General features: G+C 49.0%; 1 protein-coding gene across 1 annotated transcript in view; it reads left to right on the top strand.

Annotated features, from left to right (window-relative positions):
• The window catches only part of PTPRF (protein tyrosine phosphatase, receptor type, F), a gene marked incomplete at its 5' end in the record, with an annotated part of 196,489 nt that overhangs the window by 140,495 nt on the left and 37,952 nt on the right, over positions 1–18,042 (top strand). Inside the window, 7 exon segments of the mRNA XM_009869044.1 lie at positions 1,263–1,289; positions 3,573–3,690; positions 5,955–6,533; positions 7,150–7,247; positions 13,488–13,741; positions 14,442–14,532; positions 17,515–17,727. Coding sequence (XP_009867346.1) covers positions 1,263–1,289; positions 3,573–3,690; positions 5,955–6,533; positions 7,150–7,247; positions 13,488–13,741; positions 14,442–14,532; positions 17,515–17,727 — 1,380 coding nt within the window.

Genomic DNA, 18,042 nt, shown 5'->3' with positions numbered 1-18,042 from the left:
TTCAGAAGGATTAGCTGGGCTGCCCAGTGTCCTGAGGAAGTCAGTATCTGAGCACCATTTCTCAGCTGGCAGCTCAGGCTCAGACATAAGGCTTGCCAAGGCTCACACTGTGAGTCAAGGGCAACAACACCTATCTTCCGCTTTTATCTCTGTGCTTGAACCCATGGACCAGTGCTTGCTCCAGGCAGATTTAGTAATCTGAGATGTAATGCATCATCTTGGCTGAGAGAGCTCACTGTGATCTCTGCAAACCTTCCTTTGGTGCATCAGCCACAAAGAACAGTGCTGCGGGCATGCGTGGCATCAGCCAAGGACTGCTAAGTCTCACCAGCCCAATGCAACTTTGATGCCTTAGCACCCCAAATCCAGCCAAAAACCTCTGTGTTCCCTCTTCAGAGCCCTAATTCAGCTACTATGGCTGAGAAACCAAGTGAGCTTCTTCTGGGAAGTGGTTTGTGTTAGAAGCCTTACCTGCAGGGATGCTCTTGCCAAATGAGTGTTTGCCATTTGGTGTGATGTGTAATTGGAAGTGAGAAGCTGTTTCCTCAGTACATGCACCAGTTTGAGCCTCGCTCCTAGCCACGCAGGGCCGCTGGAGAGAGGAGCAGCTTAGTGTGGAGCTCTGTGTTAAGATCTCAGCCTGTCTCACACTATTTACAAGAGACAGCACCTCTTGGTTTTCTGAGGTCCCCAGAGCATTTTCTAGCAAATGATAGAGGAAAGAGGAGCTCTTGTACATAAATGTTGCGCTGAGACTTTGCTGCAGGGAGTGCCCGCTCAATTTTGTGTGTTGAAGTCTTTGGTTCTCAACAAGGGATGGTAGCTGGAGAACAGAAACTGGAGATGAGGCCACAAAACTGTTGTGACTTGTGAGGGGCAGCAGTCAGCCCCAGAACCTTGTTGGTACAAGCTGACCCTTCTTGCTTCTGCTCATGGAAGAGGCAGAAAAGCGCAAATAAAGCCAGAAGGGGAAAGGGCTGTAAAATTAGAAAGTGGTGACCTCTCCATCCATATGAGAAGGATGTTTGTGTGAATGATCTCAGACCTACTGTGCAGTCTAGCAGCATGTAGAAAATTGCTCTATGCCCTTTCTTCCCTTGGCACAGCCCGTGTCAAGTGACCTTCTGTGTATAAATGTTGTAATCCCCCCAACCCAGTCCTGCTAACCCCTGCTGTTGTCGTCATCACCCCCTTCCTACACGTTGCCCCTTAAAATTCTGTGTCTCCATTTTTCTCTCCTCCTTCCTTTCTCCCCCCGTCAGTGGAGAGCTGAGGACACCGTGGACCATGTAAGTACCACTTGTGTGTATTCCAGGTTGGAAAAGAGGGATTTGGTAAATCAATTTGTGAATTTTGTAGACACAGTGCTGTCAAAACATCCCTTTCACTCCCTTAATGAGGCTGGAGAGTTACATTGTGAAACCTTCCACAAGCAGCAAATCCAGAGAAAATTGGCATTTAGATTGCTACTAAATGCAGAAAAGCAATTGACATTTCCTATAATCTGTATTTCCAGCTTGTTGCAGTGCAGTTTTAGGCAGGCTCAAGTGCTCGACTCAGGAGGTGCATACTACTTTCTGCAGTGGTTGGCCCACCAAGTTGCACGGCAAAATTAGATATATAATCTTTAAACCACATTGATCGCAGTCCTGAAAAATAACCTACACTCTCAACCGTGACCTTTGGCTGAAACACAGGTAGTAATAAGAAAACAATCACATTTAAACAGTTAAATCCAATTTTTCCCACATAATTTTGAAATATAAATTTGGAGGAACAAACTAGAAAATGACCTTTTTAGAGTCAGCAATTCAATTACGTGCCCTACTGTGAGCTTCCCCGGCACAATGCATTCCTCCTCCTGCTTTATGCGAAGGATTCTCACTCAGAGTGGCTTTGTCATGACAGCACTGTGTTTACATTATGCAGTCAGGCCTTCTTTCATCCATCCTTGGTCTCTCTCCCCTCCTCCCAGCTCGCTTGCTTTGCTCCCGGTGGCATGCTTCTGCGTGAGAATTTCTCTTTGCATGGATTTGGGAGGAGTGAATTCTCTTGGGATGTTCAGAGTCTGCAGGTTTTGTGTGAGTGCTTCCCCCGCGGGTCCGTTGGCACCGATCGGACTGTGCGTCCACTCACCCGCACACATGATCTGCTGCAGGGGCGGAGTTGGGATCGAACTCTGGTTCACACGGTGATTTTGGCGGGGTTCTTGTTGGTGCTTGTTGATTTTTCTCTGGGCTGGCTGGTTCCGCGATGGTAACACGGTGATTTTGATGAGTAAGCCTGGGCAGGTGACCTGAACCAGCAGCACTGACTGGAAATCAGCAGGTTTAATACTGTGGGTGTTGGTGCAAACGAGTGATGGGAGACTGGTTGTGCTCTCAGAGCAACTGCAGGCACCCCTCATACCCCCAAAGCTGGCAAGGATCCCCCAGGCAAGATATTGGACCCCTGGAGCAGCCTTGTACTGCCTGTCCTCAGCAACTTGAACTTAACCCTCTCCACCTCTGCTCTACTTGTCTGAAAGGGTAAATAACCAACTCAGAGACTCTGCCTCCTTCCCAAAAGCTTCCCCAGCTCCCCATCGAGCTCAGCTCCCTGTCCAACCCTCTTGCCTCCCTCACCTGATGGGTTATTAGTGCTAACGGCCCAAGTCCCTGTCGCAGCACCTGCAGATGAACGCAGTTGAGAGGTACCTGCCCTAAGCTCACAGAGAGCTGATGGGAGCTGCTGAGCTCACTGTGCTTGCTCATTTGCAGGCCTGGCCAGCCAGGCTTGGCACAAGTCATGCTGCTGCTGGAGGCCAGGAGGGAGGAGCAGTGCTCCCCTCTTTGATCTCAAATTGAAGTGCAGAGCCATGCCATCCTCCTGCCCAGAGGAAGCCAGAGCATGCAAGGGTGCTAGCACGTTGCCGAGTCCGCCCTCCTCCCAGACCTCCCATGGCGCAGGGTTTTCCCTCCAGGTCTTGCCAACACTTTGCGCTGACCTCGTCCCATCCCTCTAACACCGTGCCTGGCAGGGAGGGTGAACGCGATGCCTTAGCTCTGCAGGTGCTCCCTGCTGGGGGGCCCCCTGCCCCTGCATTGCCTCTGTGCTCCCTGCGGCTCTGCTGCAAGAGACAACTTTAAAAAATCCCCAAATTAGCCCTCAAGAGATCTCTGCAGCCAGCTGAACTGGCTTTTGCTCTGGTTCACAGCTCCACAGTCCTCTTAGTCTCAGGCTTGCTGTGGCAGGGTAGCTCTGGCTTCATGCAGGACCATCTCTGGAGCAGATCTCCCTCTTGGCAGAAGCCGTGGGAGAGCACAGCTGCTGGCATAGGTTGCTGGTGGGTCCCGGAAGGCCAGGTGTTAGAGGCAGAGGTTCAAATTAGGCAGGTGAGTGTTGGGAGCGGCTGCGGTTGTTGTTTGGTGGCTCTGTGCAAGATGTGCGTGCTTGAGTGCAATACGGGAGCATGAACCAGCGAGTGTGTCGCTGTTGGAGACGCTGACCCCAGTGCCCTCCTTTTGCTCACTCCGTAACAAGTATTTGCTCTTTTTGTTTGCCTCTTCTCCGCCTCGTGGATGCGCTCCCAGGAGACCGTCATTGGAGGCCTGCTGCCAGAAACCACCTACTCTGTCACAGTCGCTGCCTACACCACCAAAGGAGATGGTGCCCGCAGCAAGCCAAAAGTCATCACCACCACAGGGGCAGGTGAGTGTGGGCAGTGGATGCCACAGCCTCGTAGGGGCGGTGCTAAAACCTCCCAAGAGGTTCCTGGGGAGTATGGCCAAGGCACCTGTACAGGAGGAAGCGAGAGGGCTGGAGATGCTGCAGAGGTACATACTCTTGTGATCTCCAGCCCTTACTTACAGGCTTTGCCACTGGATCACCTGAGATGAGTGCAGCAAACAGATGGACAGACGCTGCCAGAGCCTGTGAGAGAATAAAACTCTTGGGTCTCAGCTCATCCGCGTAGTCCAGAGACCTGGGAAGAGGAAGCCTGAAAGTCCAGGCCCTCCCTCAGCTTTGGAGTCGTGGCCTGTCCTCCCGTTGTGCCCATAGGCAAGTGCTGTTTCTTGCTTCCTGCGGTGACTGCAGTGCCACCTGGGGTGGCCCCTGAACAGAGGGCTCCTCAGAGGTGCTTCTCAGCTCTCCCCCCAGCCATTGCTACTGCTGCCTTCCCAGGCTTACATAGCTGATCCTGGGTGCTCCTAGAGCCACGGTAAAATCTGGAATGCAACAAATCCTGCCATAGGAGTGCTGCGGACACAACTTCTAGTCCTGGTGATCCCACCCAGTTTGGTTCTGCTATCTCAATAGAGACTTGTACCCTTTGCCTAGTGCAACACAGGAGCCTCAGCCTGGAGCAGGGGCACCCAGGAGCCCATCAGGTGCTTTCCTCCGGATGCAGTCAAGCTTGCCTTTGGTGGTGGCACCAACTAGTTGACATTGTCTTGTCCTCAATTTCCACTCACTAGACCTGTCCTACAACCTATAATCCTGCTGTTTCCTCACATCAGGCGTGGGAACAGTATTTACCACGTGTTATTATGGGAATGCAGCTTGTGCAAACTGAGAGTGTTTGTTCCCAGTGCTTTTAAACAAGGAACAGCTTGCGATCTCGTCCGTGCTGCATATGGGGAGCTCCAGAGGTAGTTTCCACTGTCACAATCTCAAATGCTGTCTCCCTTGTGCCTCGCCATGGTGTATGCTCTGTTCATCAAATTGCTACAGCTGTCCTATAAACAGGAAGAGCTTCCTGAGCATCCCAGTGTTGCACTGTAAACCACAGTAGCTCTTCCCATGTTATGATGCACATTTAAAGTTAGTATTTGGAAGCAGCTTTGAAAATAATGTGTCCCTTAATACTGGCTTCTGTTAGACATTGCGTTATGAGTGCAAGGAGGCTGGCACCGGCGGTGGAAATGTAACTGTATGCCTTAAACACCTACAAAACCACCCCCAGAGCTGCCTCTGTACAGGCTTGTCTGCAGCTTGACCTCAAAGGGGAGTGTTGGTATCGCCCTCTGATGGCAAAATTGGGGCATAACTCTGTCAAATACATTTTTCTCTTGTGCTAATATGTGGGCTCGTATGTTTCAAAACTACACAAGGATGTTTAACTAGGTTTGGCTACAATCCCATTTTCATTTTCATATCAGTGGCCCCATCCCTTTGATTCTGAGTATCTTCCCTATCGTTGATTTGTTTACAAATCTGAGCTGATGTGAAGTGAAGACACATCCTTTTTTAACTGAAGGAGATCAAGGTGTTAAACCATCAATTTAAAGCCATCAGTTCCTAACCAGTGACGGCAACACCCCTTGACTTGTGCAGCATAAGCAAAAATCCTATGGAACGCTTGTGTTCACCTCTCACATCGACACTGACATCACGAATCTGCTCATCAGCTAAACCAAAGCGTGTTTTGATGGCAAGCAGCCCGCCCAGCTCTGCTCACTGCCTCTGCAGATGGTAAAACTGCAAGGTTTCAGGACGAAATTTGTCTGCCCCCAGACAGATCAGGGCGCTGGACTCGGGCTTCGTGTGTCTCTTGTGGTACGGTGCACCGGGACCAGCATGGCCTGGTGCTGTGCGCTGGCTGGAGTGTCTGAAGACCACTGATTGGGAGGACGGGATTCAGATCTTCTCTGAGATAAATATGATGCTTTGAGGTGCCTTAAGCCTTTCCTGTAAAGGGGGATGAATTTTGGGGCTGGATATGGCTGAATTTATTCCCTGTTTAGATGGCAGCACATGGGAAAATGGCAGCCAAGAGCTGGCTAGCTCCAGCTTCCCTCGCCACCGGAGTAGGGTCAGTCTGCCCCTATCCATGTGAATTGTCTGTCATCCTCTTCACTCTGTTGTCTGAACTTTCCTACTTTCCTCAATCCTCATGGACTGAGCAGCACGGAAGCAATCCTTCCTTCCCCTCCTCCCAGGCTATAGATGGTCATTGTGTGTTTATGTTGCAGTCCCGGGGAAGCCCACCATGATGATTAGCACGACAGCCATGAACACAGCCCTCATCCAGTGGCACCCACCCAAGGAGATGGTAGGGGAGCTGCTGGGTTACCGGCTGCAGTACAGACGTCTGGATGAGGAAAAGATGAACACGATAGACTTTGGGAAGAGAGACCATCACTACACTGTGACCAACCTGCACAAGGGGGCCACGTACCTCTTCAAATTGTCTGCCAAGAATAGAGCTGGCCCAGGAGAGGAGTTTGAGAAGGAGATCACTACTGCGGAAGACGTGCCAAGCGGCTTCCCGCAGAACCTGCGTGTGGTGGGTCTCACCACTTCCACCACAGAAGTTGCATGGGAACCCCCAGTCTTGGCAGAAAGAAACGGCAAGATTGTCAACTACACAGTAGTATACCGGGACATAAATAGCCAGCAGGACTTGGTTAACATCACCAAGGACACAAGTATCACTTTGACGAATTTGAAGCCTGATACTACTTACGACATCAAAGTGAGGGCCCGCACCAATAAGGGGGTTGGGCCGCTCAGCCCCAGCATCCAGTCCCGGACCATGCCTGTTGAGCAAGGTAAGTGCCCTTCTAACAAGCCCTAACAGCAAGCTCTGCCTCCAGGACAGGGACCTTTGCTTCAGTTCGTGAGGTTCCGCTCCCCTTTGCTCTGACTAATGAGATCAGGTACTGTGTGGCTTCCTAGTCTAAAACTAGTTTGGCGATGGGAGGTTGCCATTTGTGGGGAGAGGGGCGTTCGTGGTAGCTTAAATGCCTTTGTTGCTCCACGGGCGCACTTTCATGTTTTATCTGTACATAAAAAGCTCTTGCTTGAACTGGAGCAGGCGGCTGGATAGGATCATCTGCAGATCCAATACCTGAGCACCACTGTTTTTTTGATCATGACAAAGGGCCAAGAGAGTGTGAGTCGGGGGGGAGAGAAGAAGGCCACAGTGCAGCCTACAACTTCCTTTCTGTGATGTTGGGAAGTATAGTCAGAAAGCAAAACTCCACTGAAGACTGGAGACTTGGTAAAAGACTGCTGCTCTTTTCTCCTCATCTCTCACGTCTGCTGTAGCTGAACTCTTTGACCTCTGCTGCTGAGTTAGACAAAGAAAGACTTGGAGCCAAGCTGCTGCCTAGCTCCCTCCTGACTTGGCCTTACTGTGCTCAAATGTCTTGTTTTTCATTTCAGTGTTTGCCAAGAACTTCCGCGTCAATGCCGTCATGAAAACGTCTGTGTTGCTGAGCTGGGAAGTGCCTGACTCCTATAAATCTGCAGTGCCTTTTAAGGTAAGGGTGGAATGCAGAAAACAGGGAGCTGCACCTGTGGCACGTGAGCAGAACAGTGGAGAGCAGAATCTTGACCTGCCACATGATGTTTTCAGGCCATCGGACAAGAGACGAGCAGAGCAGGGTCATGTTGCTCATGGTCTTGTGGAGCTCAGATCCCCAAGCCCAGGTTAGGTAGCCGCTCTTGCCTTTGAGCACCTGTGTATGAACCATGGCACACAGTAGACTACGTGCTGCTTGCTTTCCCTCCTCTCACTTTTCCTAGGCTAGAAGGTGTTGTAGTTTTGTTGACTTCTTTCTGTTCTGATCAGTTGCGGAATAGCCAGTAAGCACTTGGCTCATGGCAGCGAAACAGGAGTGAATAGTGTTGGCTGAAGCACACTGACAGGAAACGTCAGGCAGTGAAGGCACACGCTGGTCAGGGGCAGGCAGAAAATGGGGATCATAATACATATTTCTGGCTTCTTACCGCCCAGCTAGAAACCCCACTTGACCGCAGCAACTTGTGCTAAGTACCCACTCTTCCCTTGATAGTACCCCTGAATTACTTGCCTTTTCAAAGGGAAATGGAAGCTGGTCCAGCACCCCAAATCACTGATGCTTTTCCCATGAGTGGATGCAGTGTTTTTTCACACGGACTCAATCAGTGCTTCACTCCTTCATCAGTAAGTACAGGGTACTCATCAGGTACCTTGTTAGCTGGCATCTCTTGGCTGGCTGTTGCAGCTCCATGACAGTGGTTACACAAGCTTGTCCTGATGCCTGACTTGGAGTTGAAGGCCGAAAAGTTATAAATGCGATTTGATTGCAAGAGATCACCAAAAAGAGATCACCACAAAGTGATGTGAAAGCCAACCGGTGAGTCAAACTGCTACACAAGCTTGTCCTGATGCCTGACTTGGAGTTGAAGGCCAAAAAGTTATAAGTGTGATTTGATTGCAAGAGATTACCGAAAAGAGATCACCACAAAGTGGTCTGAAAGCCAGCCAGTGAGTCAAACTGAGAATGCCTCCTCGTGCAGCATGTTGTGTTTCAAACATCCGGATTGCCTTTATGAGTTACTTCAGAGCAGCCGATGCCCTTGTCCTGATGCCTGACTTGGAGTTGAAGGCCAAAAAGTTATAAGTGTGATTTGATTGCAAGAGATTACCGAAAAGAGATCACCACAAAGTGGTCTGAAAGCCAGCCAGTGAGTCAAACTGAGAATGCCTCCTCGTGCAGCATGTTGTGTTTCAAACATCCGGATTGCCTTTATGAGTTACTTCAGAGCAGCCGATGCCCTCTCATCTCGGACAGTGAAGGAGAGAAACATCATCACCGTTCCAGAACGAGTTGCAAGTGTGAGCTGCACAAGATGTGTCAGCGCAGAGGGAGCTCTGCAGGAATGGCTGCTGTTCTCTTTTCTGCAGCACATTTCTGGATGTAGCATCATCCACCAGACTGCAGACAGCACTGATGATCCTATGTCTTCCTGCTCTTGTTTGTCACCCAGTACGGATCACTAATGTGCGTAAAAGACTAGAGTATGGTGGAAATTTCTACAGTACAGCTTCTCCCCCTTAAACATGTCACATCACCAAGAGTAATATTCCGCCCAGTCTCAGCAGCTATCTGCTGCCCCTGCAATGGTGGCCAGGGGTGGGAACAGCTCAGCGTGACTTCCCTTCCTCCTCACACATGTGCCCTGCTGTGCTGTGCATGAAGAGCACAGATACAAGGCTGTGGTGGGTCCACAGCCAGGGGAATGAGGGGAAGGTCCTGAACTGCATGCACATCAAAGTATGTGAGCATCTCCCCTTTCTTGTTACTAACTCTCCTTGTTTAAATCCTGAAGGTGAATTACCACGATCAATAGCAGGCACTTGTTAACATGCAGAGTTTAGCTGAAGCAGACAAGTCTTTTGTGACGACCTTGTGGTATTCAAAGCTTTCTCAGATGTAGGGTTCATTAGGATCAGTGTTCGGATATCTGGCCTCAAGAAAGTTCACAGAGCCCTGTTAGCTGGCACTCTGCTGAAGAACCAGTCTACTTCATCTGGCCTTATTCTTGTGGCACAAAGCCCACATCTCTGTCTGACAGCGCAGTGCTAGAAAGGGACAGTGTGACCTTTGGAGCATAACTACCACAGAAGGATCCTGGAGTGTTTGGAGGTAGCCAGGAGCCAAGGGCGTAATGCTGATGCCTTGTCTAGGCCTCATGGTTGCAATTGCTTACACAGACCATGACTCGGGGTCTGCCCCTGCTGCGGGTTAACCCGCAGATGGCACAGGAGCAGATGGCACTAGCCACTTGCTAACTGAAGAGCAGTCATGCAAACAAGAGTGTTACAAGGATATTTCTCTAATAGTATCTTCTTTCTATTAATATTCCCAGGCTTGGAGACACACACGAGTCAAGGCCAGGAGCTAAGAGGATCAGCTCCGGGTCATTGATTGTGCCCCTCGAAAGAAATCCTTAACCTTCAGGACTTTGTATTTTTATAAACAAGATTCACCTCTCTCTAATTCAGGCACATGGGATGCTGATGCCAGAGCCTAATACTGTAACTAGCATAGCAGATAAATCTCCATGGGAACAATTAGTATTATCTACACTTGATAAACAGTCTCATGCTAAATCTATGTCCCAAAGGGTGTCATATTCTACTTTAACAGATTTAATTAAAGTAGATATTGTTCTGACAATGAATGGTGAGACACAAGCAGGACTGGTGCTTTTTTTTTTTTTTTTTTAATAGGGAGTGAACTGAGACCTTAGGAATTTTACTTGCCACCAAATCAATAATAAAGGTTTGAGTTCTCTTTGGGGAATTTTCACAGCTGCTTCTGGTCCAGGAGATAAATCCCTTGTAAAATGTTGGCCAGCAGTTTTGGTGGAGCAGAGGCACTATTCCTTTTCTATTCATGTGCTTACAGAAAGCTGTTCGGGAGCTTTCATGCAAAGTGCAAGATAGATACAACCTTGTCCTTGGGGAAGCTGCTCTTTCACGAGACACATTCTTCTACTTAAGAGCAGGACAGAGGATATATTGGTTAAAGGCAGCAATCACAAGGGAGAGGGAAAAGCACCTTTTGAAAGTTATTATGATACAGAAACAACCACTGGGCATGCTGGGCAGTGCTTTCTCACAGTGTGTCCCATGGAATGTAGTAATTACTCCTGCCCATAAAAAAGGCAGCCTTGTCTGTTTTCCATCGAGTCGTTATCTTTTCCAGTGTTGCACACTGTGTGTCTTTTAATCTTTTAGTTCAATACATTCTTTACTGCCTTGAAATTGAGCAGCAGACCTTCAGCAATGACATTTGGACCCACCTAGCTTTGCAAATCTTCTCTTGTGGGTGAGAGCAGCACAAATGACATTTTACAGCAATCCATAGGCGAGTCAGCAACGTTTGGCAGTTCAGAGCCCTTGGGCCAAATTTGCTGCTGACTTAAGTAGTTACCAGTGGGCCATGATGCAACCTCTAAATTTTTTGAGCTCCCGGGCATCTTCAGCCACACACAAATGACTGTTTCTATGCCCTTACATTATTTTAAGGTTTATGTAGAGGCCTTAACTAATGGTGCATAACATCTGAGAAGACAATGTGCTATGGCAGGTAAAGGAACGTAGAACTTCTACAGCAACTGTGAAAAGGGGGAATGGCAGGGAATGTTTCAGGAGAGCTGTGCTAATGCTGATTTCACTGTCTTTGGACATAAATTTTTGTGTATGGCAGTAAAAGTCATCATCTGGTGTCAGGGCTGAATTGGAGACCATGTTCTGGCCAATTTCAGTGCAGGGCAAACAGCGTAACTCTGAACTCAAGTGCCTGGCCACCTCTTCTGCTTCCTCTTGCTCCAGGAGAAGAACTGTGTCCCCAGCAAGTGCCTCATATTCAGGCAGTTGATAGGTGAGTGTCTTGACTGGAGCACACTTGGAAGCAGTTGGCAGTACCTCTATGAGGGAAAAATTCATAATGAGAACTCTCATCTGAGAGGCAACAGCTCTTTGTAGGCTTTGCATCCTTCCAGCGTAGCTCTCCATGTTGGAAGTTTGTTTTTGTTTGAGTCTGTGTTGGAGCACATGAAGAGAGGTCCTGCTGCTCCCCCAGGACACTCCCTGACTTGCTCTCATCTGGAATATCTGGACCTGTACTGTAGCAGTATCATTGCAAGGGGCGGTGCTGGCACAGACAGCAAAGTTGCTAAGATGATTGAAGTCTAGCACTCCTGTCTTTGTTGTGCCTACTTGTGTGTCAAAGCAGGGTGAAACCTGCCAACTAAATATCTGATATTCCAGCGCTGTAAGAAACATTTCTTCATTTTGTCTGCTTCACTCAAGTTAGCACCGTTTGATGTACATGTCTTTGGAGAAAGGGATTAAAGCCCAGGAGAAAATACCTTATGAGGAGTCACAGCAGAGAACAACTCCCTCCAGCCATCCTACCCTTGACAGCCTGTCCTGCACATGGGTAGCCAACAACAGCTTTGTCCCTGCAAACCTCTGTTATTTTCATACTTGGTACTTATTTTTACATTTCATCCCTGAAGATTGAAGCATGTCAACAAATCAGATTGATTGCATCGCTTCTCAGTTGCTGGCTCCTCACTCCTTTCTGTTACCTGTTGAGAGTCTCTTCTCAGCAGCAAAAAACCTGGGGCTCTCTTCCCATCCCAGCTTGGATGTAAAGTGGCCTGTAGAGGATCTGAAGCATGCTGTGGGTGCCGTTGTTTGGATAATGCAAAAGCAGAACTACGGATTCCAGACCTAGCCTCTTCCCTGTGTGCCACTGTCCTTCAGAGCTCTTTCCAGTGCCTCCCTGTTCCTCCCAGCTCCAGCACTAAATATTAGAGCAGTGATAATTAGCTGCCCTTGTCCCAGCGAGCTGGCAGCTTTCTGCTACCTGCTAAAAAGGTGACTTGTAAGGGAAGTTTGGTCCCTCCCTTGCTGCTTGCGTCAACCTGAACAGCAGACTCAGCTGGGGAAAAATCTGTTTTACCTCAAGTAATTTTTCTTCCGCAGATTTGTCTTCTCTCTCTCAAGGCTGCTGTTGGAAAGAGCACGTTTTGTTGCGTGGTTTCTGCCTGTAACACTTAATAGCTGCTGTGGTTTAACATGCATCAGCTGTGCCATTGCCAGTTTTTGGCATGCTGTGTCTCTGCGCTGCTCTCAGGAATCCAGCGCTCGCCTGCCGTGCTGGGCAGTTGCCCAGTGGAAGGAAACATGCTGGTTTATCACAGCTGGGGCACAACTTGTTTGTGGTCTCTCTGGTTCTCTGCACCCCATTTGTCTCTGCCTTCGGGATCTGTCTCAGTTCCTGGCTTTGCACAGGCAGCACCCAGAGCTTCAGGATACAGGAGTTGTTCCAACAGGATCAGGATTGAGGTTCCCACAGCAGACGGGCCGTTTGGTGCAGCTAATACAGCAGTGCCCATGGCCGCTGTGCCTTGGGGGAGATGGGGGGTCCTGTGTATCTGCAACAGGGTGCGGAGACAATGTCATTAGCGCAAGGGGGTGAGCTGTGCAAGGGGGCTGCCCCAGGCCACCAGCATCTCTGCCCTGCCCTGCCCTGCCCAGCAGCCCCTCACTGCAAGCACAGCAGGGAAAAGCAGCTCCAATCTCCTGCCCACGGCTGCATCTGTTGTCATGGCAACGGGGTGTCACACCTGCAGAGCCGCTGTTTCGGGTACCAATCTGTGAGCCCTGTGCAGAATTTGTCAGATCATTGGTGAGGCATGTAACCCCCTCCTCCAGTCACCTTGCTGGGAGGGGGATGCTCAGAATTAACCATCTGATCAGGCATCAGCTGAGAGACACAGGAGTGGCACCAATTTAAAGCAGACAGGATTTTACACCGAAACCATATTGTGTGTTGTAGCTTTGTGAGACAAGAAACAAAGACCCGTTCATCTCCACACGAGGGCCAAGCACAGCCATCTGGATTCCTCTCCTGAACCGGTGCTGAAAAGCACCGCATGTGGCATCACCAGCCTCACCGCTGGTGCCGGCCACCCGGGCTTTTCTGAGACAACCCCCTCTCTGCTCCATCACTGTGAGGCACAGGGAACACAGCTCAACCCTCTGCTGGGGGTTGCTCTTCTTTACCAAAGATTTATGGCTGTTTACGAAGCGTGCGGTAGCTGAACCACCTGAGGGAGGGCCCAGAGCCAAATTGTTGTCTCTAACGCTGCTATTTTGAGTGTGAGTTTTCATCAGCAGCTGTCAGCTGCGTAAGCGTGTCCTTTTCCTGTTGCAGATTCTCTACAATAGCCAGAGTGTGGAGGTGGACGGCCACTCGATGAAGAAACTCATAAGTGACCTCCAGCCAGACACGGACTATTCTTTTGTGCTAATGAACCGTGGGAGCAGTGCTGGGGGGCTCCAGCACCTCGTCTCAATCCGCACCGCTCCTGACGTCTTACAGAGCAAACCCATCGCCACAAACAAGTACATACAGGAAGGAAAATTCACACTCACCCTTCCCAAAGTCCAGACCACTGTTCCAGTTAGGTAGGTGCTGTGCCTGGGTGGAGAAGGCAGGATGGGGGGCTAGAGATGGATTAAAAAGCAGGGCAGACCTCTGCCAACCTGTGGATTTTGTAACCTGGGAGTGAATTTCCGAGCAGGCTGTGATGCAGAGTCAGGCATTTACTTGTAACATGGGATCACGCTGCTGGCTCTTTCTGAGCAAATATTTATGTGCAGTAAAATTAAGACAATTCTCTGACAGTTTGCCCTCACCCTGGTGGGTATACTCCAGATGCTACCAGCAGAAACACAGTTGAGGATCAGGAGGGACTTTCTCTGACACTGTATAATATCCTTTAAATAAATAATGCCTAAAGCCTCAAGGAGATTAAAAAAGCGAGTTTGTGGAAGTCTTATTCGTTACTGTGGTATCCTTGTGCTGAAGCACAATTCCCCCAGGGTTCTTGCTACAATCCGATTATATAAATGTCCTTCTCACAGCTCCTACACCACCCTCTGGAGCACAGTCTGTAGATCTTCATTAACCTAATGAGTGCTAACGGGGGTATTCTCTTCTCTGGTGCAGCTGGAAAACCAGCCTCTTCCTTATTGAACCCTTTTGCTGCTTAGAAGGCAGGGGAAGGAGAAGGTCATCCTTGGGAGGCGTTGGCAGATCCCTGGCATGTGTTACTTGGTGACCTGCCAGAGAGATGACTTAGGTTACTCTCTGCTTCCTTCCCAGGTGGTACTACATCGTGGTGGTGCCAGCAGACCAGAGCAGCAGCAGCCCAACTGCTCGGTGGCGGACACCTGATGAGATGGAGCTGGACCAGGTAAGTGTGTGTAGCAGTTGCTGTGATGGGAGTGGCTCCCGGGTAGCCCGGCACGCTTTGCCCAGGCCTCCTGACAACAGTGTATGTGCGGTGACAGAGGTGCAGGCTGTGTGTCTGGGATGGGGGCTGTGGGAGGTGCAGTGTGCACTCCGCTGCTCTTGGCTGGTGACAGCATGTGGGAAGGAGCCTAGAAGCAAGGGAGAAGCCATCTCTTAGAATGTGCCCTGTTAGGAGACCACACTTGAGTGTCTCAGAGCTCTGACCAGGACAGATCCTGGTTGTACACTTTTTGCAGCCTTCTTCAGCTGAAGCAACCATGCTGATTTTGAAAACAAGTTAGGAGAGAAAGATATTGTTTTCATTTTATCACGCTCTTCTGTCAGGAGGCTTTTCCCTCTCTAGATAGGACCTAAGCCTGCAGTTTGGGTAAAGAGTTCACTCTAGTTAGTATCTAACAAAACCTGCAAAGCTGCTTTCACACTTGCTTGTTAAAGGCGTTCAGTATTCACCAGCCCATTCAGCCCAAGATGCAGCTTATTCTGTGCAGGAGTCCTCCAACGTGGGTAGCGCAGTACGTGTGTGGGTGTCAGGAGAGTTCCACACAAGGGGGTTGTGGGCTTATTCTTTCTGACACGCTACACCACTCCCAAAGTAATAAGGAAAAATTCAAAAACACCGCACACAGGAGGGTCCATTAAGAGAACAAAGTTACAAGCTTGAAGCACTCAGAAATTACAAAGTGTTAGAAGCTGTAAGTCAGCCCGTACTTATCATCAATCTTTAATTACATGATTGCACAGTCTTTTCCATGGGGCCCCAGCTCGTGGCTTGTCTTGGTGGATATATTCTGCACGTGAAGCACAGCTGCATGACGGAGAACCGTCTTCTGTCGGTCTGCGTCATTTCATTGCAGAAGTTGGAAAATGTCACAAGAAATAGAAGACTGGGGTGAGGAAGGATGGTTTGATATTGAGCTTAGGTGGTTGAAAGCTATCGAGAGACCTGATTTCTCTCTCTGTTTCACCCAGCCCCGGGCAAATGATTTAAAACAAAATTTTCATTAGCAGCCACTGTCTTGCATGTTCCTTGTTTTTTTTTTGGAGTGCTCAGTTTGAGATCCTGGAGCCTCATTTGCAAAGCCTAAGCATCCCCAGCTGCAGAGAAAGTCAATAGGAGCTCTGTTGGATACATTCAGTGCTATAAAAAAATGCTAAGTTTTCTTTAAAAACAAAACACGCTGATGTCTTTTCAATTTGACATTCAAAATTAGTGGACTTTTTTTTACATTAATGTCCCTGCATCTCTATTCTCCATCTGTAAAATTAGGATAATCGCTTTCATCTCACCTCATACGGGTGTTTGGAAGATAAGATCATTAATGTTTGTGAAGCACTTGTAACATTATAGTGATCAGCACCATCGAAAAGCCCACGAGGAAATTATTAATTTTGTCTTCGGAGCTGAATTTGAATAGTAAGCAATAAACAAGGCCTCAGGCTGCATAATGCAAAGAAGAAAACAAAATGTGAAATAGCTGCTCTTTGATTAAGCGCTGTCTGTCCTGTGTATTGAACAAAGCAGGGGAGTTACAGAAAAGACAGTGTATGACCATGCAGTCAAGGATTGTAACACAGTGCACATAGCTAAGACAGCTGAATTAATTCTGCACGGGCAATATTAATTTTCTAATTTTTCAGCATCTGAACTTTGCAAGCCTAGCGTTCTTTTGATGCAGATTTTCGGTGTGCATTACATGTGTAAGTGGCAGTAGCATCCAGCATCCTCAGTCACAACTGGAGCCCTGTGATTTCATGCCCATGCACGTACAGCTGTGTTTTCTGCCCCAAAGAGCTCAGCTATAATTTCAGCCAAGATACAAAAGATGTGTGTAGGGAGCAAATTCCTCAGTCCAAAAACTATGTTTCTGCTTTTTCCTCCTGCGATTACGAGGATATTTGTGAAACAGATTTCTCCATCCCTTTTTTTCCTTTTTTTTTTCCAGTGGTATTGCAGTGACAAGCTATAGCTTTCCTAAATTGCTCCAAGTATTTGCAAGAGGGCAAGGACAGACTGTGGAGGGGAAAGAGCAGTGGGTGCCTTTCCCAGCTTTTCTTCCTCAGAGAGAGTGACCTCAGCTCTGCAGCGTGGCTTTGTGCGCACATCACTCTCCCCAGCCCCACTGACGTTCCTTGTGTGCCCTGACAATGCTGCCCTGATACATTTGTGTGTGAAATGTATTTCATGCCTCCTTCTTCATTTTAAATTAGGATTTCTGTTCCAAGCCTGATACTCGTTTTCACTCATTAGAAAAACATCTTTAAACATCTGAGAGTATTTCTTAGCAGTGTAATTGAATTTTTGTGTGTTTATGTCCTTTTTCATGAATTTGTGGCTGACTATGAAATTTGCCATTTTTACTCTGAACATCCCATGAAATCTGTTATCATTCTCTATGATTTACACAAAGCTTTGCCTACAACCCAACAGCAGGTGAAATATCGAGACACTGACAGAAGGGAAAGACACAGCAAATGTCACTTTTTCACTGGACATCAGCATCAGCTGTAATTCACGTCCCGTGTCCGTAGAGAGTGTGAGTTGCTGTCTGGAACGATATTTGGGCCACCGAATGTGGCCCGGTTCCCTCGCAGCCCATTGGGATACATGAACTCAGGGTGACAGGCACAGCCAGGCTGTCTCAGCCCTAATATTCACCATGTCAGCATCCCAGGGCTCAGGACTCTCCCAAAGCTGAGATCCTGGTGGTGGTGCTTACAGTGAGTGTCTGCAGGCAGGTGCCCCAGCAGTGTCTAAATGGTTAATTCATCCCTGTGGTTTCTGAGTACCACCATGTCCAAATCAAAACCGGTATCTTCTCCTCCCTTCCCTTCCACCCTGCCGAGTCCTACAACCAGTACGGTAACAGCGTAAGGCGGCGTCATGCTGGGCGAAGCAATAGTGATGCACCTTGTTTGTCCCCAGTTGCTGGAGGCCATAAGCCAGGGGAGTCAGAGCAGGCGCCAGCGACGCCAAGCAGACAGACTCAAGCCCTACATTGCTGCTCAAGTGGATGTGCTGCCCGAGACCTTCACCCTGGGGGACGAGAAGAACTACAAAGGTTTCTACAACAAGCCCCTGTCTCAAGACCTGAGCTATCGCTGCTTCGTGCTGGCCTCACTGGAGGATGGAGACACGGTAAGGGTTCTCTTCTTCGGGAGGGGGACGCAGCCTTTCCTGGCAGAGCTGAGGTGGGCTCAGTGCAGGCAGCGTGAACAATTACTGCGAGCCGAGATGGTGACATTTTCTCTGAAGAGAGGAGAGTGAGGCTGCAGAGCGGGTCTCAAACAAGCTGAGGTGGCCATGGGAGCTGAGTTGATAGATGGTGTTTTTGGAGGGAAATGGCACGTATGTTCGACATAACAAATGAGGGCAGTGTCAGCACACACATTGTACGCAGGACTGGTTCTGGCTCGCTGGGCTGTGCCCAGAGCAAAGCTTGACACACGGTTG

Source organism: Apaloderma vittatum, unplaced genomic scaffold (genome assembly GCF_000703405.1).
Source record: "Apaloderma vittatum isolate BGI_N311 unplaced genomic scaffold, ASM70340v1 scaffold735, whole genome shotgun sequence".
Lineage (NCBI taxonomy): Eukaryota > Metazoa > Chordata > Aves > Trogoniformes > Trogonidae > Apaloderma > Apaloderma vittatum.
This window is presented reverse-complemented; position numbering and strand designations above follow the sequence as displayed.